Genomic DNA, 25,782 nt, shown 5'->3' on the forward strand with positions numbered 1-25,782 from the left:
AACACATAGCTTTTAGCTTTAGCCTTTGCTATATAAATTGGTTGAGTCTAGCACCCCACTTGAACTTGTCCAAATTCTAATTTTCAAGAAGAAAATAAACTTTATACTATTCCATTTTTATTTTTATTTTAAAGAAAATTCATGTATCCACATAGAAAAAATACAGCGTCCTCAATCTTGGAGGGTTTTTCACTAAATCCTTTACCATATCCAGTTTTATTATTTTTAGGTGTTATATTTATATTTCTTGGTATTCAATGGTTTGTTTCGTATGAAGAAGTGATGGAAGCTACTGAAGAAAGTTTTGGTTGGATACTTATGATTGTGCCACTTGTTTTGTTATTCGCCGTCAAGTGGTTATCCACGGTGGACCCGCCAGATTGGTTTTTTGGCGGGTCACCGTGGGACCGACGGCGAAGAACGTATCAACTGCCGTCCGAAGGAAGCTCACCGTGGGGGGTGGCTGCTTTAATTGTGTTGTTACTAATATTGTTGCAATATCAGTCTACTTTTCTTGATATGTGGTTTTTATAATTAATTATTTAGGATGTGTTAATTAATTAAGTGTGTAACTATTGTTTGTAATTTATCGAATTATTATTTTCGTTTGGATAAGATCACTATTCAGTAAAGTGAATTTCATATAGATGAAGGATTCAGTACTTTGAGTTCTTTTTATTTTACTATTTTAATCAAGAACTCAGAGTACTGATTTTTTTTTTTATAATTATCTCTAAATCATACCTTTATTTTACTACTTTATACTTCCTCCCCGTGTTACTTTGAATTGTCATAATTCTTATTTTTAGAGTAAAATAATAAGAATTTCAACTAATTTTTATTTTTATATTATATTGATATGTAAATAATTGCAATCTATAGTAATTTATATAGATTTGAAATGTCTATTTTTTTTATACAATATTAAATCAATGTAATTTTAATTAACTTTAAAAATTAATTAAATTTAACTTTCGAAAAGCACAATATGATAAATAATAGTGAATGAAAAAAGTTATCTGTTTTCAAGTCTATCGTTCTGATAGATCTTTTTTTTTTTAAAAGAAGTTATCAAAAACAATTTTAATTTTACTAATTTTAAATAAAGTAATAATAATCAAAATTTTACGGGCAACCGCCTACTTAATTTAGGGGAATGTAATAGAACTAAAGATAAAGTTGATTGGCCTAGTTTGTCATTTATATTACTCTATCTATATATCTATGTGTTTAAAATGGGTGATTAATCATGATGGTAGGGTAGATATAAAACCCCACAATCTTGAGATAATTACTTGTGGTTGTTAGCTCTCCTTTATATTTGTTGTGGTCTTTTTAAGCTTTACATTCATTGAGGATAGATGAACTACTAACCCAAAAGAGTAAATTGTTCAATCAATTCAAATTCTAAGCAAAGTTTTATGAGTTGTTGAGTCACTGCATTCTCTTCTAATGACAAATAAATTTCTCATTTATTTTTTTTGTTCGGTACATAAATAAAAAATATGATCTTTTAGTAGTAATTTGTATTAATCTAGGCAAATATTATAAAAGAATGAAGATGAGTGATGAGGGGTGATTATTGCGGGTAGGAGAGAAGATGAGACGTATTGGAGGGTGGAGAGAACACAATCAATGTGACTTGTTAGTTGTGATATTTGTTTTCCTTCTTCCACAACGGACGACATTTTGATTTTCATTTTTAAGGTACGTGTTCTTCGTGAAAAAAAAAATCAAATTTTTAACCAACCAAATTGAAAAAAAATAATCAAAATCCATCCCGAACACATCCATCTTAAGGTCTACTTAAACAAATAGGAGGTACGTTTCACATGTTTTAAGCCTTTAGTAGCGAGTAACTAAAGTGGAAAATGGATTTACTTTTAGTGTTGTCATTTCTTAAGTTTTAAGCTTTAATCATGTTTTTTTTTTAAAAAAAAAAAACTCCTATTTAACCAATTTGGGGACTAGAATTATCGATTGAAATCATGAAGGATATGAAATTTTGCAAGGGCAATTATTGGTGCCAAAGACCCTATTTGGCCTGAAAATGACATTTGAGGTTTGATATCTGTCCTATAATTGATTATTCAATATCGTTCCACTACCCACTTTGTTATCAAAAGGCAAAAACAGACAAATTATAGTGCATAGACTATTTGGTGTAGTAGTAACAAAGATTATTAGACAGAAACCCAGGAAGCTCGCAATTACGAATCCTAATTATGAGATTATCAATTACTAATACTCCATAATTATTTGCAGTGTGGTGGTGGTCCCCTGAAATTAAACAGGAGTAGTGGGAGTTGGCCAAAAGTTATGGCACAGTACTGCACTCCATGCTACTTTAAGCTACTTCCGTCTGCTTTTGGTTTTGACTCCTTCAATGGAAGTACATCAACAAATATTATATAGCGTGTGCCAGAAGACTATAATATATAATTGTACCAAAAAGAAGACTATTATATACTATATCTTACGTAGCAGTCTGAAATACTTGACTTTGCTTGCCTGCACAATCCCTGGTTATATCAATTGAAGGGGAAAAGAATAAAAATATTTTACATCCTCATCCCCCACACACTGGTCCTCTTTCAGTAGTGAATTTGCAAAAAAGAAGTTGGAATTTAAGTGGAGAAGGATATGTTTAACAAAACAACAGTATATGTGCTAATTAATTTTCTGAAGTTAGTTGAGATCTCAAGATTGGGGAAGTAATCTGTAAACCTTGTAAACTCGAATCAAACATATCTCAACTATGGGTTATATAATTTATAGTAGCAAACAGTACAAACCCAGCAATACAAGCAGCCTAAAATAATAAACCTCATTGTGTTGCTTGTATTAGAGGGAGATGGATGGAAAAACATGGTACAAAGGCTGGAAGAGTTGGAATGTCATCAGATTTTCAATTCACAAAATTGAACCAGTAGTTTATTGTCTAGAGTTTCTCTATGCTGTTTATTCTCTCCATGACAAATGATCAAGCAGCTACCTTCTTGGCAGTTACAGAATTAACAATGGTTGCAAACTCGGGACCCTGCAATGTAGAATATCAAGCATCATTCTCGGTACCAACCAGCTGCATTTTACACACACAAAAAAACATATATTGATGTACGTATCCATTCTCTTCTTCCATCTCCACCTAAGAACTCCCTTGCTAACGTACCTCACAGGTCCATCAACAATCAAATTCTTGATTTCGGGAAGCAAACACAACTACAAGGGAAGGATCTTCAAACATGACTCATATACTACTCCTGTTCAGAACCAGCTCAGCATCTCCATACAGCTATTTTGCGCTAAACATTACCCCACCTAAACAAGACTGTCTATCTAGGTTCCAGATCTTCTCACTCTTGTTAACCATGATCATAAAAAGCATCAAACTTCTAACTATGGCTTATTCCCCTAAAAAAACTTATTCACACATGGACTGGTATAGTGCATCAATATACTAGAACGTCTTGGTCCAAGAAAAACTCCTCAAGGCATGTGGACAAAAACTGATGATGTTCAGTAGAGGCCAAGGATTTGAAGACTGTAGCTTAGACTGATAAGACAGGCATATTACCAATAACTAGATTACCTTTAAGGAAGCACCTCCTACTAGAAAACCATCAATGTCTTCTTTCTTTGCAAGGTCAGAAGAGTTGCTTCCATTCACGGAGCCTGCAAACAACATTTCAGCTTTTTAGGCAACAGAGAATTACAATAACACTGAAACATGTATTTCCACATTTCACATGACGAAAAGAGTAACAAGTACAACCAAAGCACTTCCAATATAAAAGACAGGTTCTTCATATTTAATAAGGCATTTGCTGATTTGAAAACTCAAAAAGACAAACTAAAATAAAAAGAACAAGGGAAATCCGTTGGCTGTAGTATATTTGCCATTGTTTTAGCAAGGTACATCGTTTTCTTTTGAACTTCTAACAAAGAGGTTCCATGTTGCTCAACCGAACAAGGGAACTTTACTACGTCTATATGACATATAAATGCAATTCAACCCAAACAACTCATGCTATCTTGGAATAAAAGATGGAAGAGGAGTACTATGTATGAACAAAAATACCTCCATATATAATGCGTGTTTTAGAAGCAACTTCAGCTGAAACATTCTTAGTAAGCCAATCACGGACAGCTACATGTACCTCCTGAGCCTGCTCAGGCGAGGCAACTTTACCGGTTCCAATAGCCCAAACAGGCTCATACGCAATGACAACATTATCCCAACTTGGTATAGCATCTGTGCAGTAAAAAACAAAAATTAAAAAGATCTGAAGGAGTAAAGCTTTTCAGTGCAATGTGTTTATCATATCAGATAAACTCATTCAAGCAAGTTACCTAAGCGAATACCCCATCTCTGCCCTCAGCAAGTACTTTTTATTTTTAAAAAATTATTATATCTAGAGAGGAGTGGCAGGGGAAACAGGAGGGGATTACAAGTGGGAATCGAACCCTCACCAACGGGGTGAAATAGTAACCAACGAAGTGGCTACTAAGATTTTCCACATTTTGTCTTTATGAAGCATCAATCATATTGAATCTTGTTTTTCCATAGAAAAATGTTCCAGAGAGAAAGGAGACAATATTAATCAGAAAAACCTGCCTGCAAAAGCCTTCAATTGCTGGAAACAGACATCAAAAGTCTTTCCTGCTTCTCTTTCTTCTAACAGCTCTCCAATACAGGCTATAACGCCAACGCCTTGGCTCAAAGCATAAGCAGCCTTCTTGCCAATAAACTGCATAAGAATGGTTTGGTTAAGTCCTTAGAAGGCAGCTCTAACTCACAATCAGCGGATTTTGCATATTTTTCTTTCTTTGACTTGTGATCAAAATTATTGCTGTTATATACATCAACAAATCAAAAATTCCAGATAACTCTTACTTCATCATTTTCTCCAATTACATGTCTCCTTTCCGAATGACCAAGAATGACCCACTTGCAGCCAAGATCTTTCACTTGTTCTACACTGCATATGGAAGGATAAACATCATGGAGTGGAGAACAACACAACAAGGATAATAGTTGCGAACTCAAAGTTGATCCGTTACAATTGTTTTGCAGGCAAACACAGTAAACAACAAAGAAATAATGGCTTTTATAACCTTCATTGTTTTTTAATGTAGGTGAACTTGCACACCTCAACTATTTCACCAGGTACCTGCTTCATCTGACCAGCACATATACCGGGTATGACTCTACATATCAAATCTTAGGCATATGAAAAGAAATTGCCTAGTGTTTTTTGCCTCTGTTGGGATTTGAACATGACACCTCACGGTTCTCTTCCCACTTCATTGACAACTAGGTCACACCCTTGGATGCCATCAGTGACCCTTCACTTCAGCGATGACAGGAATTTTATTGCGGCAAAATACAAAGTCATAATATATCGATTTTACAATATACAACAAGGAATCTAAAAAATAAAAAGTTGTATCAACTAAGGATGCTATACAGGCAAAAAATTCCATAACCTGTCGCAAAAAATAACAATCAAGTATGCGACAGAAATCACATACAAAGACCCCTACCTAATACTCTGCAATTTATTAACCAATACAGCCATGCAGTGACTATGTTAACCAAAGTCCTGGTAACACTCTCGGATATAAATAGACAAGAACAGAGGGATGGTGCAACAAGGAAAGAAGCAAACCAATTAAAATCCTGGAGTCAGGTTAAGCAAAAGATTGTGGACGCACTTCTGTTAGACTGTTACCGTGGTAGAATCACTTAACCAACTGCCTGTAATAAGTTACTGAGCTCGTATATTATCATTGTATAGCAATGAGCCCTTTTAACAAGAGACACTGGGTGCAATGTAAACTATTTATCCAAGATCTTCTCATCTGAACTTTCAGAAGTTGAGAAGACTGCAACTTTACTGATTTAAGAGTCTATTGAAACCAAGCCTTCTAAATTTTATATCATTTTTATGAGTTTCTCAAATATCATTATAAAGTCTCAGTACCAAGAGTGTTAAGCAATCCAGCCATTAGATAAGAATAAATTTAGTCTTAAGCTTGGGGAAATGGAATTGCACCTGATTTCACCAGTGAAAGCTCCACCTTTTCCAGTCCAACAATTCTGAGCAGAAACTTCAATCTTGTCGGTGAGTGAATTCTTTACTTGATCAATGTACAGAAAGGGAGGTGCTACAACCACATCTGAAAATTTTGCAAAAGCAGATTCTTGCATCAACATCTGAGGTAAGAGATATAAGATGTTCTTATTCTTTTTTAACTGAACTAAAAAGGAAATGTTGTCACAAAAATTGCAACACACGCGCACGCACACACACATATATACATGCAAATATATAAAGAGCAATGCCATCTGAGTAGTCTGGAGAACAAAACAAATATCATCTTGTAAAGGACAACAGAATGAGAATGGCAAAAACTATTGCCAATCTAAGAGCCTAAGACTGAGAAGACTAAGGTCAAGTGTTGACAACTATTGTATGATCACGGAGATCATTTGAGCTGTTCCAAAAAGAACATGGCAACTATTGCCTAATGAAGATTGAGAAGCATTCATGAGTAACCAAGGTCAATGCCCAGGAAACTATTATATGATCACAAAGATCATTTAAGCCATTCACTAATTAAAATCTAGATTGGCCATTGGGCCAGTTGCCATCTTCCTAGAAATGTTGTATACAGATATATTTCATACGTGATATGATAGCAATGTAGAAGAACTCACCAACATCAGACTCGAGCTGAGCACTGTTTAAATCAGAGACAAGCTTGCTTATGGAGTCCTTTGTTCCATTCTGGAAACATTGATGGAAGTAGAGAACATGGAAGATATATTAAAGTAATTCCGACCATACATACATAAATATCACGATATATATCCCCTATATAAATTTACGGGGAAACAAAGAAGTGATACTTACACATTTCCAATTTCCTCCAACAAAGAACTGCAAGCAAGTACGAAGAAGAGATCAGATACACAATTGGAAAAGAAGAATAATTTAAACATGTAAAAAAGTACAAATAAAAGCCTTAAAGGGAACAGGCCATTAGGCTGATCCGTTGCAGCTAATTTTATCTCTCCCTTCTTCTAATTTAGCACTTTCAATACTTCTCTTTTAAGACACCAATTCTCGTAATCAAATGAGGCCACAATATATCCGCTATTGTCTTCAACTTCTTTCAACATTTTTTTCTGCCTGGTTAATGAGATGGATTTCCTTTTATGGAGTAATACTCTAAATATTTCAGACCAACGAGCAACAAGTTATCTTTGATATTCCATACTTAGATGTGTTTATTAGTTTTGTAGTATTCAATCTTCCTTGGGTTTAGCAACTGAGCAATTATCACCAACTTCTAGAAAATGTAAAGGCTAGCCTATTTGGGACCATCGGTTAAAATGAATGGTCAAGACTGAAATCACAAATTTATTATAAATGCTATCGACAGAAATATGAATAGGACAAGCACTTTGACTTTTTCACACTAAAACTCTTAGTCTCATAAATAATCCATTTATCAATGATTCAAGAACACTATAGTAGCAATATCTCTAATAATTATTAACATTTATAATAGTTATTGGTTAGAGGATGTAAAATTAAAGTGTCATGTGTCTAGTGACCCAAAAAAGGACTTTCCAGTTACGGAAAAGGATGAATCAGCTTAAGCGACTATTTCAGAACTCTCATTGAGAAAGAAGGTGAAAGCATATGATCATGCATGTTGTGGGAAAATTCTAGTGCCTGATGGAAAACTTAGTGCAGACATTGTACCGGATGCTCATTGATTACTGAAGATGATACTAGCCTCAATCCAGTCAGTGCAGGCCAATGTCATGCTGGTGATCCATCCCAGGGTACTAGAGCTATATTTTCACTTCTGCAGCTTACGTTCAGGAAAAAAGATGGGGCCAGGGGAAAACAATGGGGTGTTTTCTGCTTTTGATACGTACAAAGATTTCTTTTTTGTTAAACAGTTTTATGCTTAAACAGGTAAACAGTTCTATTTCCAACTAAGTTCAGCTGATTAATTCTTGCTCCAAGTATCCAATTAGTTCACCAAGAGACTGTCAGTTGACTCATTCACAAGGCGTACTATGATGCTCCTTGTAGTTAATTTATTACATAATAGTCTTAAAAAAACAATACTCTAAACCGTTCGAACTCTTCAACTAGCATTAGAAATTCAGAACAAAAACCAGAAAGGCATTGTTTTCCTTCCTTCTACTTGAGAGAGAGAGCGAGTAAAATCCAAAAAAGTTAACAAACCAACAACAGATCTTAAAATGTACATCCTGGATCCTGAAAAGCACAATACTACTACGAGAACAATATTTCCATTAGATTACTATTTCTCGAGTAAATTCAAATTAACAGATGATGGCTTATTACAACATGTATATTCATTCACTAAAGATAAGATAAAATAGACCATTTAACTCTACAGACGGTATGCATAAAGAAGGGTAAAAAAAAGTTACCTTGCCGGAGCCGGCCATGGAGACGACGGCCCTACAACCTTTCCGGTCAGAAGAAAGTCGGAGGTGAGAATCGACGTTTTGGAAGAAAGCTTGAGAAGTGGAGAAGGAAACGGAGTTATCAAGCTTGGAGAGAGATTTCCGGAGGCCAGAGAACTGCGGGCATGAAATGGAAGTGGCGGATTTAGGGCCAGACATTTGAGAAGCTAGAGATGTTGATGCCACCGCCATTTTTGGAATTCAACAGCAACTGATAGAATGATGATATCCCCTGTTTCTTCTACTAGTGCTTCTGCTTGTGCGCCTGAATAAAGTGCCGGTGTTACCAATATCTATTTATGTTCAGTCTATTCACTCTCGTGTTTCGGAGCGTCGAACACACGAACTGGCTAAACCTAATTAAGGGTTGGTCAGCTTTTTGTAATATTATTTTTAAAATAAGGTTGGTGAGGAATACAGCATCCAACGGCTGCTTTCTTTGTTACTCTATTATCTAATTACAAATCGAACACATTAGTTAGGTAATAATTATAAATAAAAAATTTATATCCATATTTAATTAATTATAAATGAGTCAAATTACATTAGTACAACAATAAAGATATGTGCGGATGTTACTGCATTACTTTGAAAAACTGATTTACAAATATATCTTAAAATATGTTTTTTCTTTTACAAATTTATAATTGCTATTCGTTTGCCCAAACCTTATATTTTTTGTTGATAGAATATTCACATGTCAATTATCCTAATGTTCACGTATTAGTTACATTTTCTTTTACTAGAATCAAGCATTCTCTTGTGTTAATCGACACTTAATAATTTAAATGAAATTGGTGAATTATGAAAGCGAACATGTTAGTTGAAACTTGGAAGGAATCAAACAACAACCAGCTTGTATTTCTCTTTTCATAATGTCAAAGATTAAAAATTGATCTCTTTTTTTTTTTACTTAATTACATGGTGATCTCTTTCTTCGTAGCTAATTTACATTATATTTTAAAAAAAGTTTATGATATTTATTTTATTATTGATCACCTAAAATATTTAATCTAATAAGATGTTCCACTAAATTTCACAAACTCCATATTAAACAAGTTCAAATATTTAATTAGCGATGTTTTACGCTTCTAGACTTTCAATATCCAAAGTAACACTTCAATTGTTTGATTTATGGATCAACACAATGTTGAACAACTTGAAAAGATAATCAAATTTTTTATTATAAATCTCTTCATGCTTGTTTCAAATTCAAAGTATAATTTGTACCATAAAAAGTTCTCTTTATTACATGATTTCTTGTTCGCATATATAGAAATAGGATGAAATATTATTTACTTAGAAGTACATTTTGTCCTCTAGTTCTTTTTATTTCAAGAAAATTACCGTACATTCTTATCTAAAAGAAAACATTAACTTTACTCTCACTAACATATTTAATAAATAATTTATAATAACAAAATTTAATGTAACTTTTAAAATCATCACAAAAGTTAGAATAGAATACTCTCTTCACTTTAATTTGTTTTTCTTACCGAATAGCAGGTGATGTCGAGAAAGCAAGACGTCATTTTCTCTATGTCCATCCACCAACTGAAAGACCGGATTCTCCGTGACAAGTCATTAATTTCTTCTCTTTTTTTTTAAATAATTTATTATTTATTTCTCAAGGATATTTTTTCCAAGGTGCTGATAATCACACGTTTGCTACCATAGAAAAGACCTCTTATCTATCCCCTCAGTGGTTCGTTAGCAGCCCATACGCTGTAGCAAATTAACTAGTAGGAGTAACTAGAATTTTTGTAAAAAAATAAACTTTTGCCAAACATGAGTTGTTTGGCCTGATTAAATTGAAAGTTCAAATTATCCTAACTAAATTGTTCGGGATTCAGAGGGGGGAGAATTCGTTTTATCTACTAATACCGATCAAATTAGCATATTACACCAAATCACGTTCCCCTGTTTGGACGTAAAATTAGACTTGAAAACTTGCATAAAAGAAGTTAGTTTCCCATGTCAACAAAGAGCTGCCTGAAACAGTAAACATAAACTCCAATGATGAATCCTTCACATTTACAGGCAACTATGGATCCTCCCTGCTGATCAAAATGGAAAACCTATTTTATACTTGTATCATGCATTGGGGCCTTCAAGTGTGAGATTCACTGAAAGTACCACTACAACTAGGCGGGTCTTTGTGAGAGTCCAAGATTCAAATAGTATAACAACAAAACTAACCCTTCTTAATTCATCAAAACATTCACACCCCCAAAGGGATACAATTTTGTAGATATGCTTAAGGATTAGGTATGTGAGGTGATGAATAATAATGGGTGTTATGGCAACTAGACCATTAGTTCATGGAGGGGAGCTAGCTTCCTCTTTCATTCACTATTACTCTTATATGAACACGCTTTCTAGTCTCCCATGTGACGACCCCTTAGAACTGTTAGTGATACATGAGAAATATCCAAATTTGAAACCCATTGCATTAGCAACAGCTCCCCGACTCTCTATCTGTAACCCTTTTTATACAACAGATGGAGCAGAAGAAGCTAGAAAGGAAAAGTAATTAAAATGGTTATAACCTGGTTCCTATACGGTTTCAAACGTCAATCACCAGTCTTTGTTCCCCTAACTACACTATTTGAAGAAACAGCATGTACACTATGGGATGATGAACATTTACTTGAGGAACTTCCATCCGTGAAGCTGTTATCCTTCCTTGGCAACTTTCTGGATTTCTTTTGTCCAGATGAAAGGTCCTGCAGAATTTGCAAGCATGTCATGATGGTATATTTAAATTGCCAAAATAGGCCATAGAAGATACTCTGCTCTCCAATTTTATTTAACGCTCTTTCACCGACAATACATTAAGAAAAGAAAGCTTGAAGGGTCATGGGAATCGTTATAACAGAATAAGTAAGTATATGATAGTTGAAATACATAAAAGTGAAGTAGCTTGTAGAAGTGAAAATTAGGCAATGCTAGAGTAAAATAAGAGTAGTTGAATAGCTTGATCATTTCCTTATTCAAAAAGGTGGAATCAATATTAATTTGAATGGTTGGAGATCAGAGATTCGGCCATTTAAGAAACAGGTCAAATAAGTTGGGATATCCTAAAAGGGGAAGTAGGCCAAGTAAATCAGCAGTACTAACTAACCTGCTCGTATGTAGATCCAGGTGTCTTAAGCTCTAAATCTGTTGCCACTTCATTGGAATCTTCACTTTTCTCAATTCTGCTCTCTCCTTGATCTGATGACTTGTTCCTGGATTCTTGTCTGGTCATACTACCTGGTTGTATAATTGGAGACATATACTGAGTCGGTTGCTGATCAATCAATGTATTGGGAGTCATGTATTGAACAAAAGATGAAGGGTTTGGAACGACTGCAGGATTATGATTGCCGAAGAAAGGATAGGGCTGCAGAGGTGGATGCATAGGAACTGGTCCAGTTGGAATCGGAACGGGCATTGGATACGGATATGAAGGCGGATGCATGACCATAGAATGATCCATCCCGGCCCATGGATACATAGTCCTCATTCTTTGTTGATATTGGGCATTAAGGCTCTCAATATCAGATTTAAGAGATGCCTTCTCTTCTCTGAGATCATTTTTCTCCTGGGTCAACTGCTTGAGAACAAAAACAAAATAATAAGAACTTCTATGGCTATGAAATGAGAAAGTAGAACATTACTTTCAGAATGTATTAGGAGATGACCTCACGGCTTTCATCAGTAAGTGCAGCATACTCAGATTTTAATCTGCTGACCTGAGCAGTCAAATCCTTCAGTATTTGAACAGTATCACTTAGGATGGATGCTTTGTCATTTTTAGGCCTATCAGGATCTGCATATTAAATTTCTGACTGCATAAGAATTCATGCTTGAACCTATGTTTTCCTTCAAGCCTGTTTGTTTTATTCTAAAAAAATGTATACATAGAGTGTGCACAAAAACTAACTACATATGAGATCATTTGGTCCTCCATTCCAAATTTGTGTTTGGACACTATATAAGATATTCGGGTGTTTGGTAAGCCATTTGATACTCTGTATTAACAATTGACAAATTAACAAACATCATACCAATAAACATATGGTGTTGTCACTATGCCATGTGAGGCCTTCAAATGACTTTAAACCCCCTTAAAATGTGAAAGATAGAAATTTAGCTAAATTTGAAAAAAGAAGAAGGTATTCAAATTGCAAACCAAACATATTACTAGAACCATATTTTGTTATCAGTGTATAAAATGAGCCCTACAATACAACTAATGAAAACATTTGCAGTGATAAACCTATTTGCGGAATCAAACACCATGGACCTACAAAATCAAATATGATCCCCACTCAAAAAGATGAGTGTCATAGTGAGTTGATTTAAAACTAAAATATAACAAAATAGTGCAATACAAAAACAAGACCTCTAAAGGTCAATGTGCAGCTTCAAATTGAAAGTACAACATCTCTCAATGAGGTAAAACAACATGCAGCAGTCAAATGTGCCAACAGGGTCAGAGAAAACAAAACATATCTCTACTATATCAAACAAAGATGTGCTAATTTACCAAGGGTCTTTCCTAATTCCATGAACTGCTCGTTCAAGCGGTCCCTCCTTAATTTTTCTCGATCTGCCTTCTGCACTTTTCTTGCAGCAATAGAGTCTTTGAGTTCTGCCTCAGGTTTTTGTTTGCTGCTATGCATGAAATTAGTTCAATTAGTTCAGGAGAGTTTCAATGAACTCATATTGAAACAACATTTATATTTCTTTGTAATAGTGACAAGGAAAAGGACATGTAAGGAAAAAAAATACTCCATTGCACGTACAGCTAACCTAGATACTTGTCAGAATTCGGTTGATATTTTGCCTTACATGTAGCTAACTAGATGTTTGCCTGATTGCAGCAGGGCTGGAGCTACAAGCATGTCTACGGGTTTGGTGGAACGTAGTAGGTTTGGCCCAGAATCTACTTAACATGTATAAATAATTTATTCAGAATGCAGTAAATTGTTTGTTCTAGAATCCACAACCCCATAAACTTAAAATCCTAGCTCCGCCTCTGGATTGCAACATCATTTTGTGGATATTTATTCTGTCATGCTTGTAAAACAGTTAAGTTTGACAATGAAACAATGTAGCTGTACTTGCTGTGCCTGAGAATTTCCTCACATAGTTGGAAGAGAATCAAATTCTGAGCTGCCCACTTCCACATTACATCTCAGAATGATAATAGACAAAAATTTCACAAAAGTAAACAGCAAATGTGGAGGAATGAAGTGAAGGAGTCACAACTCTGTTTACAAGTCTTCTTGCTTTTTCTATGTTCTCAGATCACCCCAAAAGAAACTCCAGAGCAAGTATCTTCTTAACTCAAAGTCCTACCATATCCTGAAATGGAAAATCCCACTACATACTGACCAAAGACAAGAACACCCTTATAATACTACACAACCATATAGAATTCACCATTTTAGCAACATACCGATTGCTGCAGCTTTCTCTACCAGCAAATGTGGAAAAAAACACCTCAAATGAGATACAGATCTTTGCAATCAATTAGAATCTAAATTAATTAAACTTGGTTCTGTATTCAACTTTCTCCATTGATTATACTGTTACTTTTTTCTTTTATGACTATGGTGTTTGCGCCAGCTTTCGCACCCCTTCACAAATTTCACGGGATACCTATCACCTCCCACGATCAACAGGTACTAGGTAACTCTGTCCATTAAAGCTGTGACAAATGGGAAAATCACCTATCTCTGAGATTTCACTAGTACTTTGAAAAATGGAAACTTCTAAAAAATACTAATTGAAGTAGCATAACTAAAATCCAATCGCGTAAAATACGTGCACAAACTCAGATACATCAATTAAACATGCTAGATTCAGAACCTAAGCTGAAAATACATAAAAAATTTACCTTGATTCAGAATGCAAGCCATTGGGAGGCATGGAAACATCAGAAGGAAGCTGATTTAACTCTGTTAAACAATGATTTGGAAGCTGATTCGATTGATAAAGGCCGCCATGGTTTAATTGATCCATTTTCTGCAGTATATCGCCGCGAATTGAATCGAGAAACTAGGGTTTTGAAGTCGAAGAACAACAATTTATGCACTGTTTTGTTTTTCTCTTTTTTTCGCAGTGCTTTCCGATGCAAGATTCCACCTTCACGTTATCCGTTATCTTTTTTCTTTAGTAAAATTTTGTTTTCCCTTTCGTTATCAACTTCCTACTTGAAAATATCACTCAAAGTTTTCTTTCAATCGGATAGTTACACATAAAGCCTGTGGAGTGTATTTGCATTTTCTTTTGTTTTTTAACCTTGTTGAACCTTTCGTAATTTGAATGTAGTGTCCAAATTGGATTTAGATCTTATTTGTTGCATTATAATCTCAGTATGTATATATTAAAATATATTTTACGTAAAAATAATTAAATGTTTAAAAATCTAAATTTAATTAAATAAAATAATTGTTTTCTAAAAGATAAAATATTTATATTCAATAATGATATAAAAATAATTTGTAAAGGTAATGGTTGTTATTAGTGACTAATAACGATAATTATAGTGATAGACTTGATTAATATTGCAGTAATTGACTTGAGGACGACTGATAGTATGGAATGATGCAATGTTTGTAATAGTTCATGATTGTAATAGAGATGGCGATGATAATGATGGAGGTGAATATAATTATGATGATGGCGTTAATATATAAGTGGTAGGCTAGTGGCGACAGAGAATAATAGTTGACATTGGTAGTGATTTGTAATAACATAGATGGATGGTAATTGGCGAAAGTAAGATTGACAGTGTTTTGAACTTGTGATAGCAAAGATGGTTAGTGATTGTGTGTAAAGTAGTAGTGAAAATTATTCTCACGGAAATCTCTTAATTATATTAAGATGTGTACTATCCTAAGTTTTATATAAATAATAGATATATTTAGGATTAAGTTTGGAATAAAATTTTATACCATTCAATGTTTAAAGTAAAACATTATAAATGTTTTATCATAGATTAATGTAGTTGTAAACAATAGAAACTTTGAACGTTGATAATTTTTGCTTTAGATGTTAGTTTTGGGTATAGACTAACTCTATTTCACAGTCCATATCTCATTTGAATTTATAAATATCTATAATTATCCGTTCAATTTAAAACACATAATATATTAAATTATAAAAAACAATCACATAAAAATTTTGGTAAAAAAACTACATTCAATCAATGTGTGTCTCTCTTGAAGGCAAACAAAATGTGTACTACTATAAATTTTACTACGTAATGAATTATGTGAACCATAACATATGAAAATGTACATTCATGAGTTTTCTTTCAAATGACACTATTTGAAAATCGATTTTGTATGCTTTTATGTTTGAAGTAAAGTATTATGACCATTTTAACAGAAACAAGTGTAGTTGTAAAGAAGAGAAAGTTTGGACATTCATAATTTTGACTTTAAATGTTAGTTTCGGGTATAGAAAAATTTTATTTTACGTTCCATACCTCATTTGAACTTACAAATACTTATAATTACCCATTGAACTAACACACATAATTTTTTAAATCATCATAAAAATCCACAAAAAAATTTAATAAAAAAACTAAATACAATCAATGTGTGCCTCTTTTGAAAGCAAACAATGTAGACTAACATATATTTTAGTACGTAATGAATTAGGTGAGCTATGACATATGTAATTGTAGGTCATTCTTTCCAATGTCACCAATTTTCATCATTTGATGTTTAAAGTAAAATATTATGACTATTTTATCAGACACTAGTGTAGTTATAAATAAGAGAAACTTCGAATGTTCATAATTTTTACTTTAGATGTTAATTTCGCGTATTGAAAACTTTATTTCACGGTCAATATCTCATTTGAACTTATAAATACCTATGATTATCAATTTAAATTAACACATAATTTATAAATCATCACAAACACCAACAAAATATTTTGGTCAAAAAACTTCATACAATTAAAGTGTGCCTCTATTGAAGGCAAACAATGTATACTTATATATCTTTAGTACGTAATGAATTAGGTGAGTTATGACATATGAAATTGTAGGTCAAAGAGTTTTCTTTCAAATACCATCGATTTTGTATCATTTAATGTTTGATGTAAATTATTATGACTATTTCGTCAAAGATTAGTGTAGTTATAAATAAGATAAACTTCGACGTTCATAATTTTTGCTTTAGATGATAGTTTCAAATACAAAAGAACTCTATTTCACGGTCCATACCTCATTTGATTTCATAAATACTTACAATATCCATTCGAACTATCACACATATTTTATTAAATCATCACAATTAACCACAAAAAATTTGGCAAAAAAATTACATGCAGTCAATATGTTCCTTTTCTTGAAGGCAAACAATGTATACTAGTATATCTTTTAGTACATAATGAATTTGGTAAACCATGACATATGAAATTGTACGTCAATGAATTTTCTTTCAAATACCATCGATTTTGTATCATTTAATGTTTGTAGTAAAACATTATGACTATTTCACAAGAGACTAATGTAGTTGTAAATAAGAAAAATTTTGAATGTTCATAATTTTGACTTTAGATATTAGTTTCGGACATAGAAAAAATCTATTTCACGGTCCATACCTCAAGTGAATTCAGAAATACTTATGATTATCCATTTGAACTAATACACATACTTTATTAAATCATCACAAACAACCACGTAAAAATTTGACCAAAAAACGACATGCAATTAATATGTGCCTTTTTTTGAAAGCAAACAATGTATACTATTACATCTTTTAGTACCTAATGAATTAGATAAATCATGCATACAAAATTGTAGGTCAACAATTTTTTTTCAAATGTTACTGATTTTGTATCATTTAATATTTGTAGTAAAACATTATGACTATTTATCAGAGGCTAGTATAATTGCTATAGTTATAATTAATAAGATAAATTTCAAAAAATTATAATTTTAACTTTAGATATTAATTTTGAATACCAAAAAACTCTATTTTAACAATCCATACCTCATTTAAAATTATAAATACTTATAATTAATTATCTATTCAAACTAACACACTAAAAAAAAAAAGAAAAAAAAAAGAGCAATTAAGAAAAACCTCCAGGTAGGTAAGTCTTTGTAATTAATCAGTACTTGCGTTTTTTTTTTCTTTCTTACTTTGTTTTGTTGCCGTGGGTTTAAAATTGTGAACCGACTCACGCCCCCAATTTCCCTCGCTCACCCATTAACATTAATCATCTTCCTGAGAAAATCGATTGTTCAAATTCAAATCTTTGTGCCCTTAGAATAAGAAATTCAAGGAATAATGTCGGGCATGGGAGATGGTTATGTGGGCACGGCCCAAGACGCCGTCAGAATCCGACGGCTTGAAAAGCAGCGAGAAGCAGAGAGGCGAAAAATTCAGGAGCTCAAGAACAAGACTGCTTCATCTAAAGGTCAACCTGGTCTTCTTCAATTTGGGTCCAGTACATCTGAGGTTTGCATTACACTTGCATACGAAGCTCGTTCTTTTATTTAATTTTTCTTTTTACTGATATGCTGGCGTAACTAGTTTGCGATAAAGGTGTAGTTGATCAATTGTTATATATTGAAATTAACTTGCCTAGTGGCCAACAATGAGAACCATGAGGTCTCAAGTTCAAATCCCAGCAGAGACTATAACACTAGGTGATTTCTTCATAGCCTTGCTGGACAGAGTCCCTTGGTAACCATGGGAGGTGGTAGGCATCCCGATTTATTAGTAGAGGTGCGCAAAACTGGTCCGGCCGGACCTCATGGTTATAAAAACATAAATAAATCACTTACAAGATTTCTGGGGCTTTGTCACACCATAACTTATTTCAGCAAGTTTCAAACTTTCAATTAAATTTGCATCCAAAGCTTGTTCTTTTAATTTATTTATTTTTAACTGATTTGCAAAGTATCTAGTTTTGCATATAATGCTTCCAAATAGAGTGGAGAGTTACTAATTTGGTATGAAATTGAGCCAATGGAGCAGAATAGATATAAGTGTTCATATAGTCTGACCTCAACTAGTTTGTGGATTAAGGTTAAGGCCTAGTTGATTAATTGTTATCTATTGAAATGTAAGTCACAGGATTTGACTTTTATAACGCCTGAGCTAATTCAGCCTTTTGCTCATAGAGAATTAGACATGCTCCTTCTCTTGTTGTAAGGAAGAGTGGTAATTATGTTTTTTTTTTTTTTTAACTTGTTGACTCACTGGATAGACAAGTTGATGTATTTTTTAGATATTGTTGCTTAGGTTAGTTCTTATTGTCGAAATATGTTGTTTCAGATTCTTGAAACTGCCTTCAAAAAGGAAACAGTGGGTCTTGTTACAAGGGAACAATATGTTGAAAAGGTGAGCCAATTCATTTGCTTATAAGCATTGCTTTATTTTTCAGTTTCATCTTTGGTTAAATTGACTGCTCCTTCTATTTCGGTTCACGTGTGGTAGAGGGTCACTATCAAAACCAAGCTTGAAGAGGAAGAAAAGGAGAAGCTTCAGAAGTTGCAACAAGAGTGAGTTTATTTCCTACTTACTACGGCATTTTTGCAAAGCTGAAATATTGTAATATGTATGAATTTTATTGTGATGTATGTTAAAATTTGTCGACTGATTCTTCTGTCATAGGGAAGAAGAGCTACAGTTACAAAAGCTTAAAAAGAGGAAGATTAAGGCTGACCCTCGGCTCTCCTTTTGTGATGATTTGGATAATGGCAATGAAGATGAAGATGAGGAAAATAGTAAGAAATAATTTTCTTTTCTAGTCTTGAAATTTGAAGTCTTCCAGAGCAATTGGGACTATTTCATTCACATGCTTCTTTTTGAAGTGAAAATTTATGGAACTCGTGATTAAGATATTTAATTCAAGAATGTGATCTTCTTTCTGAGACTGGGTAATTTTCTTGAGGTTGCATAGTCCCTAAACAAGCTGAATAATCAGCAGTCTTCTCAGTTCTTTACATGTTTCAGAACACATTATTCAGTATCACTTGGGTATCTACCTTAGAGTGAGATGTTTCTTTCCCTCCTTTACTATTAGGCGAGAAGGGGAGAGGATGGTTGTTGTATTCTTTTGTCGGAATAAGGATTTTGGGGATATTGCTAGTAGGTAGATCATAGACGGTACATGGCTTGTGACATCTCATTTTTTGGAACTCTGACATGCACATGGCACAATTGTCTCAGTATTAACTGTGAGAGAACTTTCTGCTTGTTCTGTTCGATCACATGAATCTGCAGTTTGACATGATTTCAGCTTTGGAGGTAAATGCACTTGAGATTCAGGAGTTTCTGAAAGTAGATATCCTACCGTTCATAACTTCTTTAATGAAAATCCTGTTTCATCTATCATCTCTTCCTCGCTCTAATTTTTCTGTTCTTCCTCATCAAGATTTAGTCTCTTAAGTATGTTTGCTATGTTGCGGGCGACTATGACACTATCAAGTATCAAGTGTCACCAGATATGCATATGTACATGCAGGGCCATCCACAACATGAGCATGTTTAAACAATTATTTTAGCTATTATTTCCGACATAGTTGAAGATATAAATTGGGTTCAGATTGCGATGGCATGGTACTTATAGTTCCATTCACTTTCATCTCCTATATAGAGAATGAAGAATCTGACAAGCGCGTGTGGAGAAAGTTTGGGAAAGATCCTACAGTAGAGACAAGCTTCTTGCCGGACAGGTTGGGCATTCCTACAATCTGCCTCCCCCAAAATAAATCCTTTCTACTTCTGTTTTACTTATCGTGTTCTCTTCTGGCCTTTTTACTATGTAATTTGGAATTCAAAGTGCACCTTTTCAGTGAGAGGGAGGCAGAGGAACAAGCAGAACGTGAAAGGCTCCGGAAACAGTGGTTGCGCGAGCAGGAGCTAATCAAAAGTAAGCATATTATTCTTGTTTAAACATTTCCCAGTATTCCCTTACCCCGTCTTTTGGAACAGCTTCCTAGAAATCTGAAGTTTGAAGAAGCTTAGGTCTGATTGTTTTTCTTGCAATATTTCCAGATGAGCCTCTACAGATAACTTACAGCTATTGGGATGGAACAGGCCATAGGCGGGTGATCCAGGTCAGTAACTACTAGGCATGAAGATCCAAAGGTTTTCCAAACTTTTGGATTCACTTATACTTCTAACATTTCCAGGTGCGGAAGGGTGATAGCATAGGAGAGTTTCTTCGGGCTGTTCAGCAGCAACTTGCACCTGAGTTTCGGGAGGTTCGAACTACTTCAGTGGAGAATCTTCTTTATGTGAAGGAAGATCTAATCATTCCTCATGTAAGATCCTTTTCACTCGTCTTACCTTCTAATTTGCTGAATATTGGCTAACTTACTACTAATTTTATTAAATGTTCAGCAACACAGTTTCTATGAGTTGATTATAAACAAAGCCAGAGGAAAGAGTGGACCGGTAATGTTCAACCCCGACCTATATTCTGGTGAAGTTGATGCATCACGTTGCTTGTTGCTTATGTCTAAGAAAAGAAGAATACCAAGATACCGTTTCCAATTTTTTCACATTAATCAGTCAAAGAAGTAAAATCTCTCTTCTGTACTGAGTGCATTTTTCTTAGATAGAGCTTTATTGTTTATCAAAAATAGCATTTGAAAGAAAATGATGAAGTTCCAGGGGTGTTAGAGGTGGCAGTGTAATAGAGCCATCTCATGAAATGATCTTTGCCTTTTGGTTATCTTTTATTCCCGACAACTGCGCTTTGGTTGACACAATTATTGAAATTTAAAGGATACCTACAGTTTCCATTTTTACATCTATTGTACGTTACTGTCTTCAGTTAAAGCTTATTTAACAAGTAAAGGAGCACACACACGTCCTTTCACGTGTGTAATTACTAAAGAATGTCCAACGATAGTAATTACTAAAAAGTTGTATAATTATATATCTGTAAGTCTGCGTCTTGGTCTTTGTATAATGCCTTACAAATTACGTCTTTGTGTGATGTCAAGTACCTGATTTCTAGTTTTGTTTCCACGTTTATTAGATCCTGTGGCAGTCACTCAGAAATATCTTTACTTCTCTTGACAGCTTTTTCACTTTGATGTCCATGAAGATGTGCGGACCATTGCTGATGCTACTATCGAGAAAGATGAGGTATGATTTCCTATGCAGATTCATTTTCTCCATGTTAAGTGATTTTTAATTGTGCTGGTTACAAAACCTTTTCACCATGATATATCATATTGAGTGCCTAGTATGATACATTTTTTAATTTTGGGATGCCATTGATTGATTAAAAGAACTTTGGGATGCTGGTGTAGCATTACATATGCTTCTTTAATTAATAGAAATGGAAGGTTATTCTCCTTCAGGGTGATCCAGTGGTTTGGGTTGTAACTTATTATGTTGGAGGTCTCAAGTTCGGAACCCCTTGACAGCGAAAGCAAGGGGTTTGCCTCATGGGTCAAGCTCGTCGCACCGGGCCTGCCTAGTGCGGGTTATCTCTCCTGTGTGGTTTGCGAGCTATTGCATAGGAGCGGGGATTTTGCCCATGCGCACCCAAAGGGTAGCAGCTGCGGGTTTCCTTTGTCATCAGAAATAGAATCTTTTTAGTTTTTTCTTCCTCTTTCCATCTGTTCCTCTGAAATTGACCTCATTAGCAAACATCTAGTATGATGTCCTGGAACCGATGTTAATCACAAAGCACATAAAAGCCCTGAGTGTGTGTGTGAGAGAGAGAGGAAAAAGGGGGGGCGGGATCCCGTAAATTTTAGTTTCTGCTTGTGGTTGCTGATGATCTTTCAAATCCATCTTTTCTCTCCTTAGGTAAAGAAGACGACTATAAATCAGTTGATACTTTACATAATCGTTCAAGTCACTTGTCCATTCCAACTGAGCATTGATTTTTCTTAATTTAATTATGTTACAACTGATTTACAGTCGCATGCTGGAAAAGTTGTAGAGAGGCATTGGTATGAAAAGAACAAGCATATCTTTCCAGCTTCACGGTGGGAGGTAACATTTCTATTTCTATCTTCCCTTTCCCTTGTGTTTTTTTCCTTTAGTGTCTGGCAATGGACTTGATTGACAATTATCAAGTCATGTCTTTTAAGTGCTCAGTTGACACCAGTTTCTTGAGTATATTAATGCTGCTATTGATACCATACTCCAACTAACCAAACAAAATACTGTAGTTGCTCTCAGAACCACCCTTCCACCTCCTACCATTCAAATCCGCAATGTAGTATAACTATTTTCTTCTGTGTAATATGCTTTTGGTTGTCTTTCCGTTGCAGATATATGACCCAACAAAGAAGTGGGAGCGATATACAATTCACGGGGATTAAGTGTCATCGCCAATGAGATTGCCATTTTTCATCATCATTTGACATGTTAAAGACAGAAAGGGCTTAAACTATAGTTTTTACTTGTACGATGTTTGTGTAAGATCAAAGGAGGTGCTGATGTATTTCGTCTACTCCCAATATATTATACTTTTTGGATTAAGAACTCCTACTCTAGATTATTAATGTATTGAAATTTGTTTTACTATTTGTATTACTTATTCTACTTTGTTTTCCAGTTTCCATAGAATAGCCCTATTGAACTATTTTATTTAATTATTAGCAGGTTGGCAACGTGAGCACCACAATTTCACTATCAGTTGTACATATTCACTAAATTTTATGTTTGTTGACACCACTTGCTAGGCATAGTAGATCACGATCTCAGCATGATGAACATGCAAATTGTCAGTATGAGTTTGTTAAGCAAAGTAATATAACAAATATGTGTCACTATTAAAATCTTACCTTTAAGCTTGTATGGCTAATGATTATATTTAATACTTAACTGTGATTTTAATCCTAGACTTTTAACATATTCACAAGTTTTAGCATCTCATTTTACAAATTCCACTACTGTGTTGTATATCAGTCAAGTTCGAAATCAAGTTCAGATTTCCGAAGAAATTAGCTTTTAATATGGTAAATTGAAAAATAGATCAACTACTACCTATTATAGCAAGATAATTACTCATGATTACATTACAAGTATGGTAACTTCAAAAATAAGTCAATTATCAACTGTAACAACTTAACTTATATTAATGCTGCAAAATTATATATACTTTACATAAAAAAATTATGAAAAATCATTAGCCATTTTTTTAAGAATACAAAATTTGTGAGAGGTAGGTTTTCCTAATCAATTATTACTTCCTCTAATACAATTTCTTAAAGCACTTTTAAATTGTTCAAATAAATATATTATTGGAAGTTGAAAGATACATATTTTTTTCCTTTTAAAAATTACTCTTAACAGAAAAAATGATATTAACAAATAATCTTTTAATCAATATTATTAATGAACGTTTTAAAGAAAAAATGAATAATAATAGCTTTTTTTAAAAAAAATTAGGTTGGTAACTCTTTCTTCTTTCGAGCCCAAAATGACAATATTTCAGATTTGGGCCGAATAATTCTCTGGTTTACCCAAAAGAAAAAGAAAAAGAAAAAACAAAAATTTAGACCGTGTGTTCTTCTCCGATTTCTGTTTAACTTTCGTCTTAAAGTCTTCCTTCGTGTATACCGTCTTCTTCTCTCTAACGCTTCAAAAATGGAAATTAGGGTTTTTTGTGTGTTGGCTCTTCTCCTCTTTTCTTCATCGTTCCTTCAAGGTTTGCTTCACAGATCGCAGATCCCCTTAGTTTGTTCATTTCCGTAATCAAATCCCGCATCTTTGCATGCTAATTTGATTGTTTGCATTTGCATTTACATGCACGATTTCATGAATACTTATTATGTTATGATCTTTGCTTAATATACTCTGTTTCGTTTATCTTGGGAATTGAGATTCTCTTCGATGTAATCGATGTTTGACTATTTAATTTTAGTTAAGGCTTCCACTCTAGAATAATTTTGTATTTTCTTTTCGATTTAATTTCACAATATGATATGGATTACTCGAGTAAATCTCGGATATTATTAAATATTATGCTTGAATCTTCTCCATTTGGAAATAGTAAGCACTAGAATTGAAAGTTGACTTTTAATTATGAATTAATTTTGCTAGTTTTGGCAAGTCAAACTAATTGTTTTTAACTTGTCATAACTGGTGTTGCATGCATTGCCCGTTCCCTGATCAAATTGTTGACTCTTTTTGTTTAGTTTGATCTTTGTTGTTATACTGAGAGTTGGCTTTCACTCTTTAACCTGTTATGTTGTAAAGGTCATTTTCAGTAAAATGTATGTTGCTGATTGGTGTAGATGACATTAACTGGTTTAGGATTGAGGTGTAGTAGTTATTACTCTGTGTTATTATTGTTGTATTTGTAATGTTCATTATGGTTTCCTTTGATCTCTTCTTTTAGTTGCTAGAAGTCAGTCTGACCCTGCAGTAGAAGTGGTTGAGGGTACTGAGGAAGCAGGGGATCTTGGAATTGTTGGCGATGATGTTCAAGACTTTAGCAGTGATAGTTATACTCCTGCAGCTGGGGTTGAAACAGTTTGTGTTTTCCCTAAAAACCCTTCGAAAGGTAAGAACTTTAAATTGGGTGTTCTACTCTTGTCTTTATTATAATTACGTAACTTAGTTTTGGAAAAGGTAGATATTAATGGTTTGCTCTCTTAAATCATGTTTTTTGTTGTCTATGCAGTAGTGGCAGCTGGCGAGGAGAGTGAACTGTTAGTTGGCATGAAAAATGATGGTAGTTCTGTATTTTCCTACTCGTTTGCTTATTTGGTGTTTGACTTTCAGTAGTAATGTTCTGATAACATCTCTTTGTTCATCTGCTCTGATGGATTTATTTACTACTTTGGGTTCTGAAAACAGGGGAATCACATCTGAATATCATTGCTATCCAAGCCAGTGTTCACCTTCCTTTTGATCACCGCTATTTGGTTCAAAATCTTTCTGTACAGGTGATTGTTGGCTTACCTGAACAATTTTCTTATTTCTTCATTCTTAATATTTCACATCCTGCATTTCATAGGCTGTAAGGACACTCTTACTGGTAAAATTCTTTGTAAGATCTGTGTTATGTTGCATGTTTTCTCAAGGTACGCCGAGATGAGTCGTTATTCATTAGTGTTCCGGCTTTTCTTCTCTTCTCAATAGAGAGTTGGAGTCAATAGTTTCTAAGAATGTGAGCCCTGTTGTTAAGTCTGTGTATTTATCAGTTTTATTTGTATCATTCACTCAAGGACTATTAATTTTATGGTGAACCGGTTGTGAAAATGGGGAAGAAACTGAGCTCAGGCGGACAATTTTGCTGAGTAGCTATAATCCCCC

General features: G+C 34.0%; 5 protein-coding genes across 7 annotated transcripts in view; 3 read left to right on the forward strand and 2 right to left on the reverse strand.

Moving 5' to 3' along the window:
- Positions 1-51: 51 nt before the first annotated feature.
- LOC107027136 lies at positions 52-646 on the forward strand. Its single transcript, XM_015228312.2, has one exon. The coding sequence runs from the start codon at positions 142-144 to the stop codon at positions 532-534; it is 393 nt and encodes a 130-aa protein (XP_015083798.1). The 5' UTR covers positions 52-141; the 3' UTR covers positions 535-646.
- A 2,060-nt stretch (positions 647-2,706) lies between these two features.
- Positions 2,707-8,893, reverse strand: LOC107007743 (triosephosphate isomerase, chloroplastic). Its single transcript, XM_015206496.1, has 9 exons — positions 8,486-8,893; positions 6,921-6,947; positions 6,725-6,794; positions 6,060-6,183; positions 4,898-4,982; positions 4,619-4,751; positions 4,082-4,255; positions 3,593-3,675; positions 2,707-3,040 (listed from the first exon to the last, which is right to left on the reverse strand). Exons 1-9 carry the CDS (start codon positions 8,711-8,713, stop codon positions 2,984-2,986), a joined length of 981 nt encoding a protein of 326 aa, XP_015061982.1. The 5' UTR covers positions 8,714-8,893; the 3' UTR covers positions 2,707-2,983.
- A 1,800-nt stretch (positions 8,894-10,693) lies between these two features.
- LOC107004675 (transcription factor bHLH121) lies at positions 10,694-14,790 on the reverse strand. 2 transcript variants are annotated; one of them, XM_015203012.1, is made up of 5 exons: positions 14,412-14,790; positions 13,056-13,183; positions 12,208-12,335; positions 11,646-12,116; positions 10,694-11,247 (listed from the first exon to the last, which is right to left on the reverse strand). In XM_015203012.1, exons 1-5 carry the CDS (start codon positions 14,534-14,536, stop codon positions 11,095-11,097), a joined length of 1,005 nt encoding a protein of 334 aa, XP_015058498.1. In that variant the 5' UTR covers positions 14,537-14,790; the 3' UTR covers positions 10,694-11,094. The 2 variants fall into 2 exon arrangements, with proteins under 2 accessions (XP_015058498.1, XP_015058581.1); XM_015203095.2 differs by having other exon boundaries at positions 10,946-11,247; positions 13,056-13,180; positions 14,412-14,742.
- A 2,815-nt stretch (positions 14,791-17,605) lies between these two features.
- On the forward strand, positions 17,606-23,078 carry LOC107008643 (protein XAP5 CIRCADIAN TIMEKEEPER). 2 transcript variants are annotated; one of them, XR_003574401.1, is made up of 12 exons: positions 17,606-17,997; positions 18,820-18,885; positions 18,982-19,046; positions 19,159-19,271; positions 20,144-20,222; positions 20,343-20,419; positions 20,545-20,606; positions 20,682-20,813; positions 20,893-21,071; positions 21,580-21,645; positions 22,432-22,506; positions 22,788-23,078. XR_003574401.1 is itself a non-coding variant. In XM_015207766.2 (12 exons), the coding sequence occupies exons 1-12, from the start codon at positions 17,827-17,829 to the stop codon at positions 22,836-22,838; spliced, it is 1,011 nt and encodes a 336-aa protein (XP_015063252.1). In that variant the 5' UTR covers positions 17,606-17,826; the 3' UTR covers positions 22,839-23,078. The 2 variants fall into 2 exon arrangements, 1 of the variants encoding a protein (XP_015063252.1); XM_015207766.2 differs by having other exon boundaries at positions 20,893-20,946.
- A 928-nt stretch (positions 23,079-24,006) lies between these two features.
- The window catches only part of LOC107026634 (translocon-associated protein subunit alpha-like), a 5,103-nt gene continuing 3,327 nt past the window's right edge, over positions 24,007-25,782 (forward strand). Inside the window, exons 1-4 of the mRNA XM_015227680.2 lie at positions 24,007-24,169; positions 24,863-25,027; positions 25,148-25,198; positions 25,324-25,412. Coding sequence (XP_015083166.1) covers positions 24,109-24,169; positions 24,863-25,027; positions 25,148-25,198; positions 25,324-25,412 — 366 coding nt within the window. The 5' untranslated portion in view covers positions 24,007-24,108. The remainder of the gene's footprint in view (positions 24,170-24,862; positions 25,028-25,147; positions 25,199-25,323; positions 25,413-25,782) is intronic.

This window comes from Solanum pennellii, chromosome 1, assembly GCF_001406875.1.
Source record: "Solanum pennellii chromosome 1, SPENNV200".
Classification (NCBI taxonomy): Eukaryota; Viridiplantae; Streptophyta; class Magnoliopsida; order Solanales; family Solanaceae; genus Solanum; species Solanum pennellii.

Coding starts and splice junctions, on each gene's coding strand:
- LOC107027136 (XM_015228312.2), top strand. CDS start 142: ATGTATCCACATAGAAAAAATACAGCGTCCTCAATCTTGGAGGGTTTT.
- LOC107007743 (XM_015206496.1), bottom strand. CDS start 8,713: ATGGCGGTGGCATCAACATCTCTAGCTTCTCAAATGTCTGGCCCTAAA. Junction 6,795..6,920: donor TTGGAGGAAATTGGAAATGT/GTAAGTATCACT, acceptor CAATGTTTCCAG/AATGGAACAAAGGACTCCAT. Junction 3,041..3,592: donor TAGGAGGTGCTTCCTTAAAG/GTAATCTAGTTA, acceptor TCTACATTGCAG/GGTCCCGAGTTTGCAACCAT.
- LOC107004675 (XM_015203012.1), bottom strand. CDS start 14,536: ATGGATCAATTAAACCATGGCGGCCTTTATCAATCGAATCAGCTTCCA. Junction 12,336..13,055: donor GGAATTAGGAAAGACCCTTG/GTAAATTAGCAC, acceptor TTTAATATGCAG/ATCCTGATAGGCCTAAAAAT. Junction 12,117..12,207: donor TTACTGATGAAAGCCGTGAG/GTCATCTCCTAA, acceptor GTTCTCAAGCAG/TTGACCCAGGAGAAAAATGA.
- LOC107008643 (XM_015207766.2), top strand. CDS start 17,827: ATGTCGGGCATGGGAGATGGTTATGTGGGCACGGCCCAAGACGCCGTC. Junction 19,047..19,158: donor CTTCAGAAGTTGCAACAAGA/GTGAGTTTATTT, acceptor CTTCTGTCATAG/GGAAGAAGAGCTACAGTTAC. Junction 20,223..20,342: donor ACAAGCTTCTTGCCGGACAG/GTTGGGCATTCC, acceptor GCACCTTTTCAG/TGAGAGGGAGGCAGAGGAAC.